This window comes from Xenopus laevis, chromosome 9_10L (assembly GCF_017654675.1).
Source record: "Xenopus laevis strain J_2021 chromosome 9_10L, Xenopus_laevis_v10.1, whole genome shotgun sequence".
NCBI lineage: Eukaryota > Metazoa > Chordata > Amphibia > Anura > Pipidae > Xenopus > Xenopus laevis.
This window is the reverse complement of record NC_054387.1, coordinates 100,031,879-100,045,532: the sequence shown is the minus strand read 5'-3', so window position 1 is coordinate 100,045,532 and position 13,654 is coordinate 100,031,879. Positions and strand designations below refer to the sequence as shown.

The following is a 13,654-nucleotide window of genomic DNA, read 5'->3' as shown; positions in this document are numbered from 1 at the left end:
TAGAAACAGATTAGAAGTATCTTTTGTATACAAATATTTAACAGGTTGCTATGGATTGCAAGAGCTGCTGCAAACTGTTTATTACCTTATGTCTATTCCCCACTGTACAGGGATATTAGATGTTACCTCAGCCTTTGGTGGTCATATAAAGGAACATCATAATCCAGCTCTGAGGTGCCTTATGGATTATAAGGGACGATATATATCTTTCTATACATTATGCTTTTTACTAATAAATTTCCTAAAAAATACAAGGATAATAAATGCATTTTGTAGCATCCCAGGGCTAGAAGCATGGTTGTGTTTGGATTATATGTTCTTTAGTGTGCTTGAATACCTAGCAATATATCACTAGCTTGTTAAGTGCTGCACACTTGTTTGAAAAATAAATTTCCAGTATCGCTTATGTTGGATAGTTATATGTAGGACAGTTTTAAGTTACAGTTTGGCTAAAGCAAGACAACCAGACCGGTAAGCACTGCTCTAATACGGAACATGTAATTCCACACGCAGGCAGGTATGGCACATCCAACATGATGGAATAAACACAGCAAACAGTTGCATTGCAGAATTGCTAAAGAGCACGTACCACTTTTAAAACATTAAAAAAAAAAAAAACACAAAGCAATTGTTGGGAGGCATTAGCTTTTCTTAAGAGACAAGTCAGACTTGGCAGGTGCAACGTGTAATACTGCACAAACCCATGACAGGGAGCATGTACCAACATTAGTAAACATGATGATCCTTTCATGCAGCATTGTAATAAATACCTCTGAATAGCATGCAGACTTGCAAGATCCTCTTCAGTACTCTATAGCCTGAGTGCATGCTATATTCCCAAAACCCTACTTTTAAATTGGTGCAAATATTTAGATAAAACAAACATGCACAAAATCTGGGGGGGGGGGGAAGATGTACATTTTGCTTAACTAAAAGCATATTGCTTGTAAGAAATGCCATCTCCACATGGTGTTGATGGTACAAGCTTGGAACAGCTACCTCAACTTAAAACGGATATTCGGATGATCAAGTTTGTGTTTTACATCAATTGGACTTCTAAATTTTGGTGCCACAAGGTGAAAACCCCAATAGGCAAGATCACATTGGAACATGGTAAGAACAGGGTTAACTAAACTGCAAGCCCATCTCTTAGCCCAAATGATTTGTCTGACTTTATAACAACTGTAAAGCAACACTGTTTTATCTCTCAAGAAAGATCATATGAAAATGAATAAAATCCACAAGGAGCCATTATTATTTTCTAAGACCCCAGCAACGTTAGTTAGGCATTGCTGCTCTGCAGACGAAAGCTGAGCCAGCTGCTTTAAATTTGCTCCCAAACCACGAGAAAACATTGGCTTTTTAACTTCATGTTAGCAAAGAAGTTATATAACCATCTAATAATGCTGTTTTTATTGGCAAAGCAGTGCCTTGAGCAAATGTTTTCTGAGCACTTTGTTTATTTTCCTTTTTTGTCAGCTTTAGGTGGCTGTCACAAAACTTAAGACCATCCAAAGTCCAGCCTCATGAGCTCTTAAAGGAATGTCTGCAAAGTGCTTGGAAAAGAAAAAATGTGCTGCTTGCGCTGGCTGGTAAGATTCCACTGCAGCCCCTACTGACAGAGGCACCTGTGCAAAGGTTTCATTTCATTCATGACACACCACATGGCTGCACAGAAAAACGACTTGGAAGCGCAAGCTACTTGTTACATTCAGGTATAATAGTTTTAAATGCAATATGGAACGGCACATTTTGCAAACATTTTAGTACAAGCAAATGTCCGACGAGGAATTCATTTAAAATTTTCTGACTTGTTGACCAAGCAATATAAAAAAAAAAAAAAAGGAATGGAGAATGGAATTCACTGAAACTGAAAGGGTATTATTCTAAACAGACATCTAGGAGGGGTATCAAAGGTCAATCCTATTTAAAAAAAAAAAAAAGTAAATAAATAAAATAGAATGTAAAAAAAAAAAAAGATTCTGCGAGTGCGAAACCCGAAAAAACGAATTAACAGTTTATGGGGCAGACAATTACTTTCACTTTCCATTCAGCACTTACTAGATGTCACGGCTCTCCACACATTCCCCCGTTCTCTTGTCCATTCCCATGACCTGGCTACACAATTAAATGGTTATCGGGTCCCCCATTCTGGTGCACAAGCATGATTCTGAGATGATACAAGACTTTCCTTAAAAACAGTGTCCACAAAATGGCTGCTGCCTGCCTGTTATTTTGAATTCCCAGACTGAAGGTAACAAGATTCAAATAATTTATACAGTGTAATTAAAAGTTCATTTTGCTTGACTAATGTGGCACAGAGTGGCTATTTTATCAGAGTATTTGACTTTAACAAGGCAACTGCATTCGGATCTATTAAAAGATATTGCTTAGCTCTGCTACCAGATGTAAATTACATTCAGTAACGGAACTAGGTAGGGGCGGGCCGTGCAGCCGGGCCCGCCCCCACCCTCGTCCGTGTGATTTTTCAATGCGGCTACAGCCCGCGCAATCTGCCTGGGGGGGCCCTGCGGGGTGCGGGCGCTGGCCCAGTTGCACCCCCTGCTCCCCCTGTAGTTACGGCCCTGATCACATTTGGGGAGAAAGAATAATTTACCTTCGACCTGGAAACTTTTTTTCTTCTTTGACGTTTAATAAATCAGCCCCTCAGTCTTTAGATGAGCATACAGAAGTCAATATGGCAATATAACAATTCTTGAGGCAAACTGATGGACAGGTTATAGAAGCTTAATCAGATATCAAAGTGCTCATCAGTTATGAGCTCTGGCTAGCATATTAATATAATTTGGTGAATAAATTGGCACCACTTGGATGGACAATCCAAGCAGAACTTTAGTCTTGCACACAGTTTTACTATGCATCTAAGCTATACTGTTTCAGTGGCATTCAGAAGGGAAGGCTTAAACTTTTTTCAGAGGGCACTGTTCAGAAGAGTAACTATTCAAGCAAGAGGACTATTCCCAGTGATCGTATGAGTGAATACTACCAAGCAAAACTCGGTTCAGACTTGATACCAGAGAAAACACTGGTATAGAACCACTCAAGGATCATTTATGTAAGTGCACTGTACAATTCTAGATGCTAACCCCAATGTTTTTACGCACAATACATTTTTCAAGCAATTGTACTTGGTTTGAAACAACTGCAATGGTGCCTGCATTTTAACAATTGGAGCAAGTTGCAGTTAAAATAATAATGGCAATATTGCTGGCGGTCAGCATTTGCAGGACAGTGGCACATGTTCATATTCAAAATGGTAGTTGCTCCAGGGTTTCCCAGCATCAATAGGCACTCTGCTGGTCAGTTCAACAGAGCGAAGTAGGGCAGATGCACTGGTACTGTGCAAACCTTCAATTAATGGTTATCAATACATCCAAAAACTTGCAACGATTCTAACATGGCCAAACTTGCTGTGAAGTTCACCCTTACAAGATGACAATTAGTCACATTTTCTTTCCAAATAAAACGGATTAGCGAGGAAGCCTATATCTCTATATCTGTTTAGATAGACATGAATATACTATTATGGAATCCACTGTAACACCACAAAACATTACATTTTTGTCCATATGAAAAGTTAATTTTATTTGCATGTAATAGTAAAGAGACGTTCGGGCAAAGGAAGGAAGCTTTTCACCACAACCTCTCTTCTGCCTGCAAAATGTGAGGTGGTGTAGCCTTAATATCAAAGCAGGCGTCTTCCTACACATAGGGAGGTCATAATACAGGATTCTCATTTTGTATTTCACCCAGTAATTGTTGAACATTAATTACACCCAATAGGATTTTTTGCCCTGAATAAGGGTTAATTATATTTTAGCTTATTGCAAGGTACTGCTTTTATAATGTCAGAGAAAATTGACATGCAAAACTTTGGATTTGGATAAAATGGAGTCTATGGGAGATGGCCTTTCCGTAATTCAGAGACTTGTGGGAAAACTGATACCTTACTTTGAGAATAAGGATTATTCACCTTTCAGTAATTCAAGCAAATGCTTAAGGTAAGTATCTTTACCAAGCAGGACGACATTTAAATGCCAAAACGGGAGAGAGCATCAATATATTCATTACAATATTATGTCTATATTAATTTATGATAAAGATGAGGATCTGAAGTGTGCGCTTTATAAATTTTTACTTCATCCGTCTTTGAATACAGTAACCAACTAACCCCTCCCTACTGTACAGTTTACTACCAGTTGGACAAACGTATGGTGCAGACAAAACTTGGAGCACAAGTAGTTGTTACTGTGCAACATTACACTAATTTACCATTCTATAGCGATGGTTTACCCTAAAGTTAAATTAGTATGATGTTATTGCAATTGGTCTTTTATAAAGTGTTCTACCACTTTCAGGCTTGAAATGTAAACATTTAAATGTTGCATTGGCTTTAAAAAAAAAAAAAAAGATTGTTCATACATACACAGAACTAATCCTTAAGCAACTTTTTTTTTTTTTAAATATTAAGATCTTACTGGCTGCCTTTATACCAGAGTTGCTGACTCAGCAGTCAGTCTGAGTTCTGAAAACATAGGAAATTGTGCACAGTGTCTGATTTGCACACAAGTTGGCAACCCAGTCAAGTCAGCTTTGTAATGTTTTCTTACCAAGGTTTACCTCCTCTGGACATTTGCAACAGATTATTCCAGATATGTTGCTTCCCCAGTTAACACCCCCACGTGCATCGGAGAGTTTCCATACTACCTGAAGAACTGAAAGGTCTAAGGGACAAGTCAGCAAGACAATCAGTCACCATTACACAGTGCCAAACATCTGTATCACAATGGTGAGAACCGAACCCTTAATCATACAGTTTTCCTGCCATATACATTGTAATAATTACCAGCTTCCTGCATGTTCGAGCCTTACAATAAAATTGACTCATTAGGCACTTATCTGCCTCATCATTCCAGTGTTCCTTCCTAACAAGCTGTAGACAAAATTGCTCAATACTTTAAAGACACTTTCCTTTTACTTTGCAGGTCAGTTTCCAACTATAAAGGGTGCCCTTAATTTAGGCCAATAAACAGAAATATGAATCTAAGTGTCTCTAATAAGCTGAAGGAAGCGGATTTTTTTTCCCAGAGATGCCATTCATTGGCCACAGTGACCAACTGCCTTGTTTTCACATATTTTGCCCACTGAACTCTTTTTGTACGTCAGCACTGAAAGAAATGCTTGTTTCTCCTGCGCAGCTTGCACAACACCAGCGATTGTTTACTTTGGCAAAGTGACAGATCAAAATTTTAAATGCAGGATGATCATATTTCAGACTAGTCTTTTAACCTAATGTAGTCCACAGAACCTTTTCAAGCTACAGCATTTACGTTTTTAGAATCTGAAATATTCTGACAATTAAACACCCTTCTTTATATTATTGAACGAGGCTCTAATAGTCAAAGGGTTACCTGTTAAATTGCAAGCCAGGCCGCAAAGGAAAAGCAGCAGATCCGTGCCTTCAACGTCCTATATTTAAACTGGACAGAGGGGGGTGGTTGTTACTAACCAAGTTATCTGCATTATGTTTGCCAAAGCTCTTAATGTGATGTTTTCTCAGAAACAGCTGGAATGACAAGTATCTGTAAAGGTGCAATCAATGAATCAGCGTGTAAAAGCACAAGTAGGAGTTGAAAGGTTTCTGAAACCTAGCTAGGGCTTAAAAAGGTTTACAGTTCAGCACAAATTATCTAAAAGAAAATATTCACAATATTCTTAATTCTTAAATTCTCTTTTCATTATGTCAAATGTTATCAAAGAGGCTACTATTATGTAACACTATGGGTAGAGTCTAAAGTATACTAAAGCGGTAGCCTGCTAACACATGTACATATTTCTTTCTTCCTGAATAAAGACTGCATACAGATGACTATTATAATAGATAAGTCAATAAAATTTTAGGCATCCAATGATGTCTGAATTTTCAAGAATAAAAACAGGTTTTTGATGCCCCACAGCTTGTTATGAGTGAGGAGGGCCAGACACCCCACAGCTAAAACACTAAGATCAAAAGCAAAGAAGGTGCTAACATTTGTTCCAAGAGGAAAAGAAGCTGCCATATTAAAAATAATGTATTAGTCAGAAAAATCAGATTTGCCTACCCAAGTACCTTGAAGGCAGAAAAATATATGGGAACCTTCAAGTAGACAATTCATCTTTCTATACAGTCTAATGCTTAATCATCTGCTTTAATCTCATTCTTCTTCGATCGACGGCTTTCTCTTACATTCTGTAATATGAAGCATGACAACTGAAATTCTAGGATCTTGTAAAAAGGCCATTGTTTGCCAAAATAAGCTAATTATTTCAAGGCTCCTAAAAGATGCCTTAATAAATGGCGAAACCGAGGGGCAAGGTGTATTTGACAAGCAAAACAAATCATTTATGTATAGTTTATATTGGATAAAATTAACTACAATTTGACACCTGCAAGTAACTTTGGCTTTATAATGCAAATATTTTATATATTTTTCAGTCTGACTAGATTTACAGCTTGAGCCGTTTTACAGTTGCAAGTACTAATGCAGTTACTCCTCCAGTTTAATATGTAAATACATTATACCAGCAACATACAATGAAACCAGTAATCAACCCCAAAATGCTAAACATTAATAGATTAAAAAAATAAACCACCAGACAAGTCAGTGTTCATTTTTACGGTCTATTCCAATTTCAAATATTAAGAGAACAGAGGATTAGGCTACTAAAATACAGAAATCAAGGGAGTTAGTTGGGCAGGTCTTCGTATTAAGATAAGTCAGCTAACAATATCCAAAGAATAGAAGAAAGTGGCCCACCAAAACTACCATATGCAGAAAAGAGACTTTCCCAGGAGACTTTTTACACTCACATCTGAATATATACTTTAGTTGGGAATGTAGCCTCGTGAAATCTCTAATAAATCAGATGCACCCATGTCCCTTAAATACCGTTTTGTGCACAGCTAGTAGAAAGCTTGCCCTGGAAATCCTTAGAACTGCAGAAAACATTCTAAACATTTCAGATTTTTAAAGGAATCCAAATGTTTGCTTTAATTGAGTACAGTCAGAGGAATTAAAGATCAGCAGATTTCACCAGACTAATATATATGCATCTCTGGGGGCCTCTAGTGACCAAAACTCTAAATCTACACGTTAAAGAGGAAATCTAAAGTGTGTTTCAAATTCCAAAAAACACAGAGCAGAAACCTAGTTCTTAGGGTTATTAGCGATAAGGCAGCTAATTTGCAAATGAAGTTCAGTTTTCATAAACCGCTAGTTCTGCAGTAAACAGCATTATGCCGAGGGACTCCATAAAGGCAATGTATACGTTTTCATAGAACCAACTCGAGCCAACTAGCTCTCTAAAGTATGCATTTCATATTTAAAAATGCACAAGGCTTTTCTAATCTGAATCATATCACTTTATCAGAGATTATTGTGCAAATTGATCATCAAGTTTAATTGCAGTGTAATATTGGCAAGATATATAGTGCTGTTAAGGTGTTCAGAAAAGTTTAATGAAAACCATTTAGGTTAGCAATTCCTGGTTTTGTCAAGTTTGCAAAGAAGCTAGTACAACAATTGCTAGTCCAAAAATAAGTCCCATGTATAGTGCTAATTTGTTATCTTATAAACTTCAAACCCTGATTTGCTCTAATATGAGCACACAGCCTAAGGCAGCAGTAAGGATTGCAGGGTCTGGAAACAAAATGTAGTGGTGCACCCTGCAATAGTACGTTTTACAATAGTATGAACGATATTGGCTTGCAGGTCCCTAAGATATTGGTACCCTTCCCCAGTGATAAAGCATTTCCTTGTCTTTCAATGTATGTGCATGTGAGAGCATACAGCAAGTGGTTTATTTTTGATTAACATAATATTAATTGCCAGAAAAACACAACTATCATGTTTATGGCCATATGCATACACACATTACATTTGAGGTATGGGTGTTAGCATAGGCTATATTTATATAATGTAACATCAGTCTCATACTTTGGTGGTATTTAGAGTTAAAGCACATGGAGCATTTTTGCTCACCTCATTGAGGACAGTGGTGATAAAAAATCACTTCTACGCTGGTAGCCTTTTCCCTACAGAGCTATACCCTTAATGGCAGGGAACTTAATTTCTTATTTATCAAATCAGAAGGGGCTGCCAGAAAAGAAGGGTGTTTTCATACAGTTAAACATCAGAATTGTAGCCATAAGCCCAACACATTACTGAATATTGCTAATCCATCACATCACAATTTATAGAATATGTTTGGTCCACCCTACAAAGATTCCTGTATTTTAAGTATAGAAAGGGAGGCAGGGGACCCATTTGCTTGTGAGATTTCTCATATCTTGACTGCATGCAAATATAGTTCTAAAGGCTCAAGGCAAGGGGCAAAAAAACATAGGCCAATGAACTAAAGGTTAAAAGTACTTTCCAGCCAAACCATTTGTTGGTGATAAAGCCTCTTTAAAAACACCTTATTCTCTCCAAGAGGAAAGCTTTGTTAGTAACCTTTTAAACTGCCTTTTTCTTTGTGCTTTCACAAGAACAAACAACCATTCCAATAAGAAAGGTCATAAAAACAAGAGAACAGTTTATCCATCTCTAGCCACATATTCTGTATTTGCAGTAAAGTAATAACTTCAATATTAGATGGTTGCCATGAAATTACTTTTTACACAGCAGAGATATAAAGGACTATTCTTTTGGAAGCACTAAAAATTGTGGAGACCCCCATTTGAAAGAGGACAAAATAAAAAATGAAGGCCAACCGAGAGGCTGCTAAGAATACATACTACTATAAGGGTACAACTACACGGACGATACTACATGTGCGTTTGTGCTGGATCCGACTTGCTGAACCAAAATGCAGGCGTCAAGTCGGATGCGACTGAAAACAAGGCAAGCAACAGGAACGTTGGATGGTGTTGCAGCATTCGTCCAACGCAACATAACTGTCGGATTTAATGGTCTTGTGATAAAAATGATCATATAGACCATGTATGTGTGAAGATCTAGCTTTGAAGTTCCACTGGGGCAGGGACTGAAATGAAGGCCAAGCCCTACAGAAAGTACTATACAAAAAAGGACACTTTAAAGGAAAAGGAAAGCTACAGAGGCATTTTATTGCCAATCGATTAGCTGCAACAGTGAAAGCTAGAATGCTATATTTATTCTGTAAAATGTTTTACCATACCAGAGTAAAAAGCTCTAGAAGCTGTTTGTTTAGGAAAGCAGCTGCAGTATTAGCTTGGTATGACAACACTTCCTGCATGAGTCTCTCCCTGCTCACTCAAAGCTTTGGGCTCAGATTACAGTAGAGATGGGAGGGGGAAGGAGGGGCAAACCAAGCATGCTCATGCCCGGGGCAAGGAGGTTTAAGCTGAAGGCAGGAAGTCTGATACAGAAGCCCATGTGTACACAATAGAAGGAAAGAAATGTGGTGTTTCTTTTGACAGAGGACTCAGAGCAACACTACTTTGAGGTTTTACTGGTATATATAGGTGGACCTTTCTGATTAGACTTACATAGTTTTAACCTTTCATTCTCCGTTAAAAAATAAATAAAATCTACCAAACTGCAGTGACTTAAACAAGTTTACAAAATATACTTTATTATATTTCTCGTTTATTGTTAATAATCATGCTATGAGTTGCAGACACTACTGTTACAGGGTGCTTCCAGTGTAAGTGAGCAATTTTCTGCAATCAGGGGGAACTGTGCCAATGAGATGAGTGGAGAAAGTCACCTCAGGTGGTATAAAGCCTCTGCTGGTAACTTTAAGAGCCAAATTTCCATTAATCAAACTAGAAATTTGCCTCTTCTAGTGCAAAGAACGCTCCCCCCCTGCGATGGAAAGGTGAGCGTGGTGGTGGTGGGGTTGTTAGCCCAAAAGGCTCCTTGTGATAGCAGAGTGGTATAGCTGGACAGACGCAAAGATCCTGATTTGTACGAATTTCAGATCATGTGTGGAGTGTCCCGACATCTGTCGTGCCATGGCGATCGGTCGTTCAGTCGATCGGACTGGCTGCCGATAATTTATCTGCGTGTATTGCCGATCTGACTACCTTCAGTGAGAGACTGTCACTAGCTTTTGTCGGACATAACTTTCATACGATTGCTGTAGGGGCAGAACATCGGCTGATCTGTTCTTTTTCTACTTTATTCGATCTGAAAGGTTAGTGGCAGGTCGGAGATGGGGGAAGTCCGATCGGATCGGATCTTTGCATCTATGGCCAGCTTAAGAATCATTCCTGGCTGGAATAACCGCAGTACAAATAGCAGCAGTAATAACATTTTTAGGTAGAGGAAACACAGTCAAGCTATTCATTTGGACACTAAACTAATAAAGTTATAAAATAAAAAATAAAACCCTTATGTGAAAATTAATCAATCATTACTAAAGAACTAAGAACGAAAAGCAATGTTAACTTTTGTTTGGGGCCAGATCTATGGCCCAGAAATGGATTCAGAAGCAGTTATGATTAAGCGTTGCACATTCACATTGTGCAAATAAAAGCCCTTTTGGCATACTCATCCGTTTAAATACAACAGCAATGCAAATGTTTAAGAATTCATGCAATCACTATGAAGTTGGACCATGAGTATGTTATCGGTAACTATTACATTGTTTACCCTTTAAAAATAAAGCTAAATATGCATCAGCATTACCCATGTGAAACAGCTGGTTTCATATTCGAAGAAAATATTTTAGGGAAGCTTATGATTTGCCAGGTGGTTAACAACACATCCCTTTATTAACTTGTGTCTGCTTCTTGTTTATCTGTCATATTGGGAATGATCATAAGAGCTTCTAGCTTATGAGAGAGCAATGACCATCACATGCCAGTCACATGGTGAGCTGATGGATCAAATCTGTTTAGATGTTACATCAAAACAACTTGTAAATATAACAGGGGGGGGGGACCTAACAAAATTGCAAAAACACCATATCTGTTGGGACATATTAGACAATGTCACAACTGTAACTCCCCTCCATATAGTCTTATGTAAAATGTGATCAGCATTCCCCTTTATTGGTGAGCATTGCAGATAAACAAATACTATTATACTTAAAGGAATTGTTCAGTGTGAAAATAAAAACTGGGTAAAGACATTTTTTATTTTGCACAGCCTAATATAGTTAGCCAAAAATGTAATATATAAAGACTGGAGTGATTTGATGTATAACATGTCATACAGACTTGAAGGGGGCCACATTGGTCATATCTGTTGCTTTTGAATCTGAGCTGAATGCTGAGGATCAATTGCAAACTCACTGAACAGAACGGTATCATGTGGCCCCCCTTCAAGTCGCTGACTCAGTTATAGAGCTGAAAAGCAGGAAGTTGGATTCTGAACAGACATCTGTTCACTCCAGCCTTTATATATTAAATTTTTGGCTAACTAACTATATTAGAACATTTTTTATTTTGCACAGCCTTTCTATTTACCCAGATTTTATTTTCACACTGAACTATTCCTTTAAAGCTAAAGTCAGACATGCTGTAGTGGTGATATGGCCTAGGAGTTTCCATCAGCAGAGAATTTCTGGGAGTGTCCCACACCTGCATGATTGTGAGCTGGAAATGGGGCTAATAAACACTGTCAAGTGACAATAAGGCAACTGTTTTCTATAGCGAAAAAGTGAACCAACCACTTGAAAAGATGTACATTTTCACCTAGGAATTTAGCATTCAGAGTGAGGGGTCTGGTTTGGTTATTGTACCTTATTCCCATGAAACAAAATACTGGTAACTCTGTGCATGTATCTTTGCTATAAATTGGAGAACATGGGATACTATAACCTGAAATTATTATGAATTCAATTACAGGACTGTTAATTTGAAATTTGTCATAGGAATGTTATTTTATGGTTTATTATAATGATCACATTCAAGATTAGGTAAAGGCAAATGGCATTCAAAATTGTAATCAGCTCGGATTTATGAGACAGAAGCCCCCATATGTAATAAAAGGCACAAATGTTTGCCCAGGGGCAGTAACCTATAGCAACCAATGTTTGCTTTTAAACAGATGACCAGTAAATGCTACTTTCTGATTGGTTGCTATGGGTTACTGCTCCAGGTCAAACTAGTGCCTTTTATTACATATGGAGGATTGTGCTTAATTTGCTTTTCACAGTATAGTAAATACAGATTACGTTTGGAGACAGTGGATTTGCAATAGATGCGATTCACTTGCATGTTGCCAAAGCTTAATTCAATAGTGCAAAAACAAAAAAATGCTTGCTTTGTAAACTAAGGTCTGTTGCCCTGCTAAACTTTAACCAGAGGAGATAAATGAATGTCTAAATATTGAGAGGAAAGCGCCTGAATATAGTTGGATTATTCCCTCTGCACACAGCCATATAGAACAGATTATTTTAATTTGCATAGCCAGGTCTGTGCAGTAGACAGACTAAGCCCCAATGGGATTGAAAGACAACTTTAGAACCCGTGTGAAGCTTTTACTTCCCCACTGTATGTGGTGCTCATTTTCCCATCTAGTAAGAGAATGCACTTACCTATTTGGACCTGTTCGGGTTGGCTTAGTGACACAAATGCAGATGTATCATCTATCCAGGACACCTGAATATTACCTAAAGAGAAAAATATTAAAATGCATAAGGTCTTCAAACATTTGTGAAAATCAAAAACATTTAAAATAGAATACATTTTGGTACCACACTGTTCTAAGGCAATAAAGCAGATTCGATTTAATTTAATACTTCTTAATTTAACATGGGCAGAGCTGAATCTTAACGTTGTAGCATACAGCATGGGTGGGGGGCTATAAAGAGGTTTTGATTGTGGGGGGTGATCGAGGTTGGGTGCAGAAGCTGCTCTCCAAGACGCACAGTGTTGGTCTTTGCCTTTTGCCAAATGTCTCAGTCTTCTTACACATCAAATTACTAATAGAGTCAAAATGTAAGCTACAATATCCATAAAGTTTATTCAATTAAATTCAATTGCTTTTTTTCTCATCAACTAAACTAAACTAGCAGGATAAATCCAAGAAACGTGGGACATAAGATATGTCTTTATATTCACTATTCTCTCCTGAGAACCTGTGCTATTTACTAGTAGTTTTCATGGTTTTACTTTGCGACATAAATCTTCAGCAAGGCCTGTGCTTTCCAGTGCTGTTGGCACTTCATCTGAGCAGCAAAACTGAAGCTCAAATGTGAATCCAGTCTGCTTTTTGTATGCCTGGTTCCCTGTAGTATAAACAAAGATTTGTCAGCCCTCTGGCATGGTGTGTACAGGGTCATGTCAACAAGCTGACAAGACACTATTTTCCTTGTGCAGTTGAAACTAAAGATCAGAATCACTAAGTGCTGTGTCATGTCAGCTGCAAACTCCCTTTCCTACATTCTGTCCTCACCCTAGACTAAAACCACAATCCAGACTGAAATATATTGGGCAACAGAACATTTATATAGGACAATTCAGTATGAAGATATACAGGATCTGTAATCCAGAAAGCTCCAATTTACATGAAGGACATCTCCCATAGACTCCCATTTTATGTAAATAATTCAACATTTGTTTTTGTTCTTTTTCCCTGTTATAATACAAGAGTACCTTGTATCTTAACTTGGTATAGTTAATCCTTACTGGTTGGAAAACTATCCTATTGGATTTATTTAA

General features: G+C 37.8%; 1 protein-coding gene across 1 annotated transcript in view; it reads right to left on the bottom strand.

Annotated features, from left to right (window-relative positions):
- The window catches only part of parn.L (poly(A)-specific ribonuclease L homeolog), a 75,269-nt gene that overhangs the window by 27,728 nt on the left and 33,887 nt on the right, over positions 1-13,654 (bottom strand). The window contains 1 exon segment of the mRNA NM_001087674.1: positions 12,529-12,603. Coding sequence (NP_001081143.1) covers positions 12,529-12,603 — 75 coding nt within the window.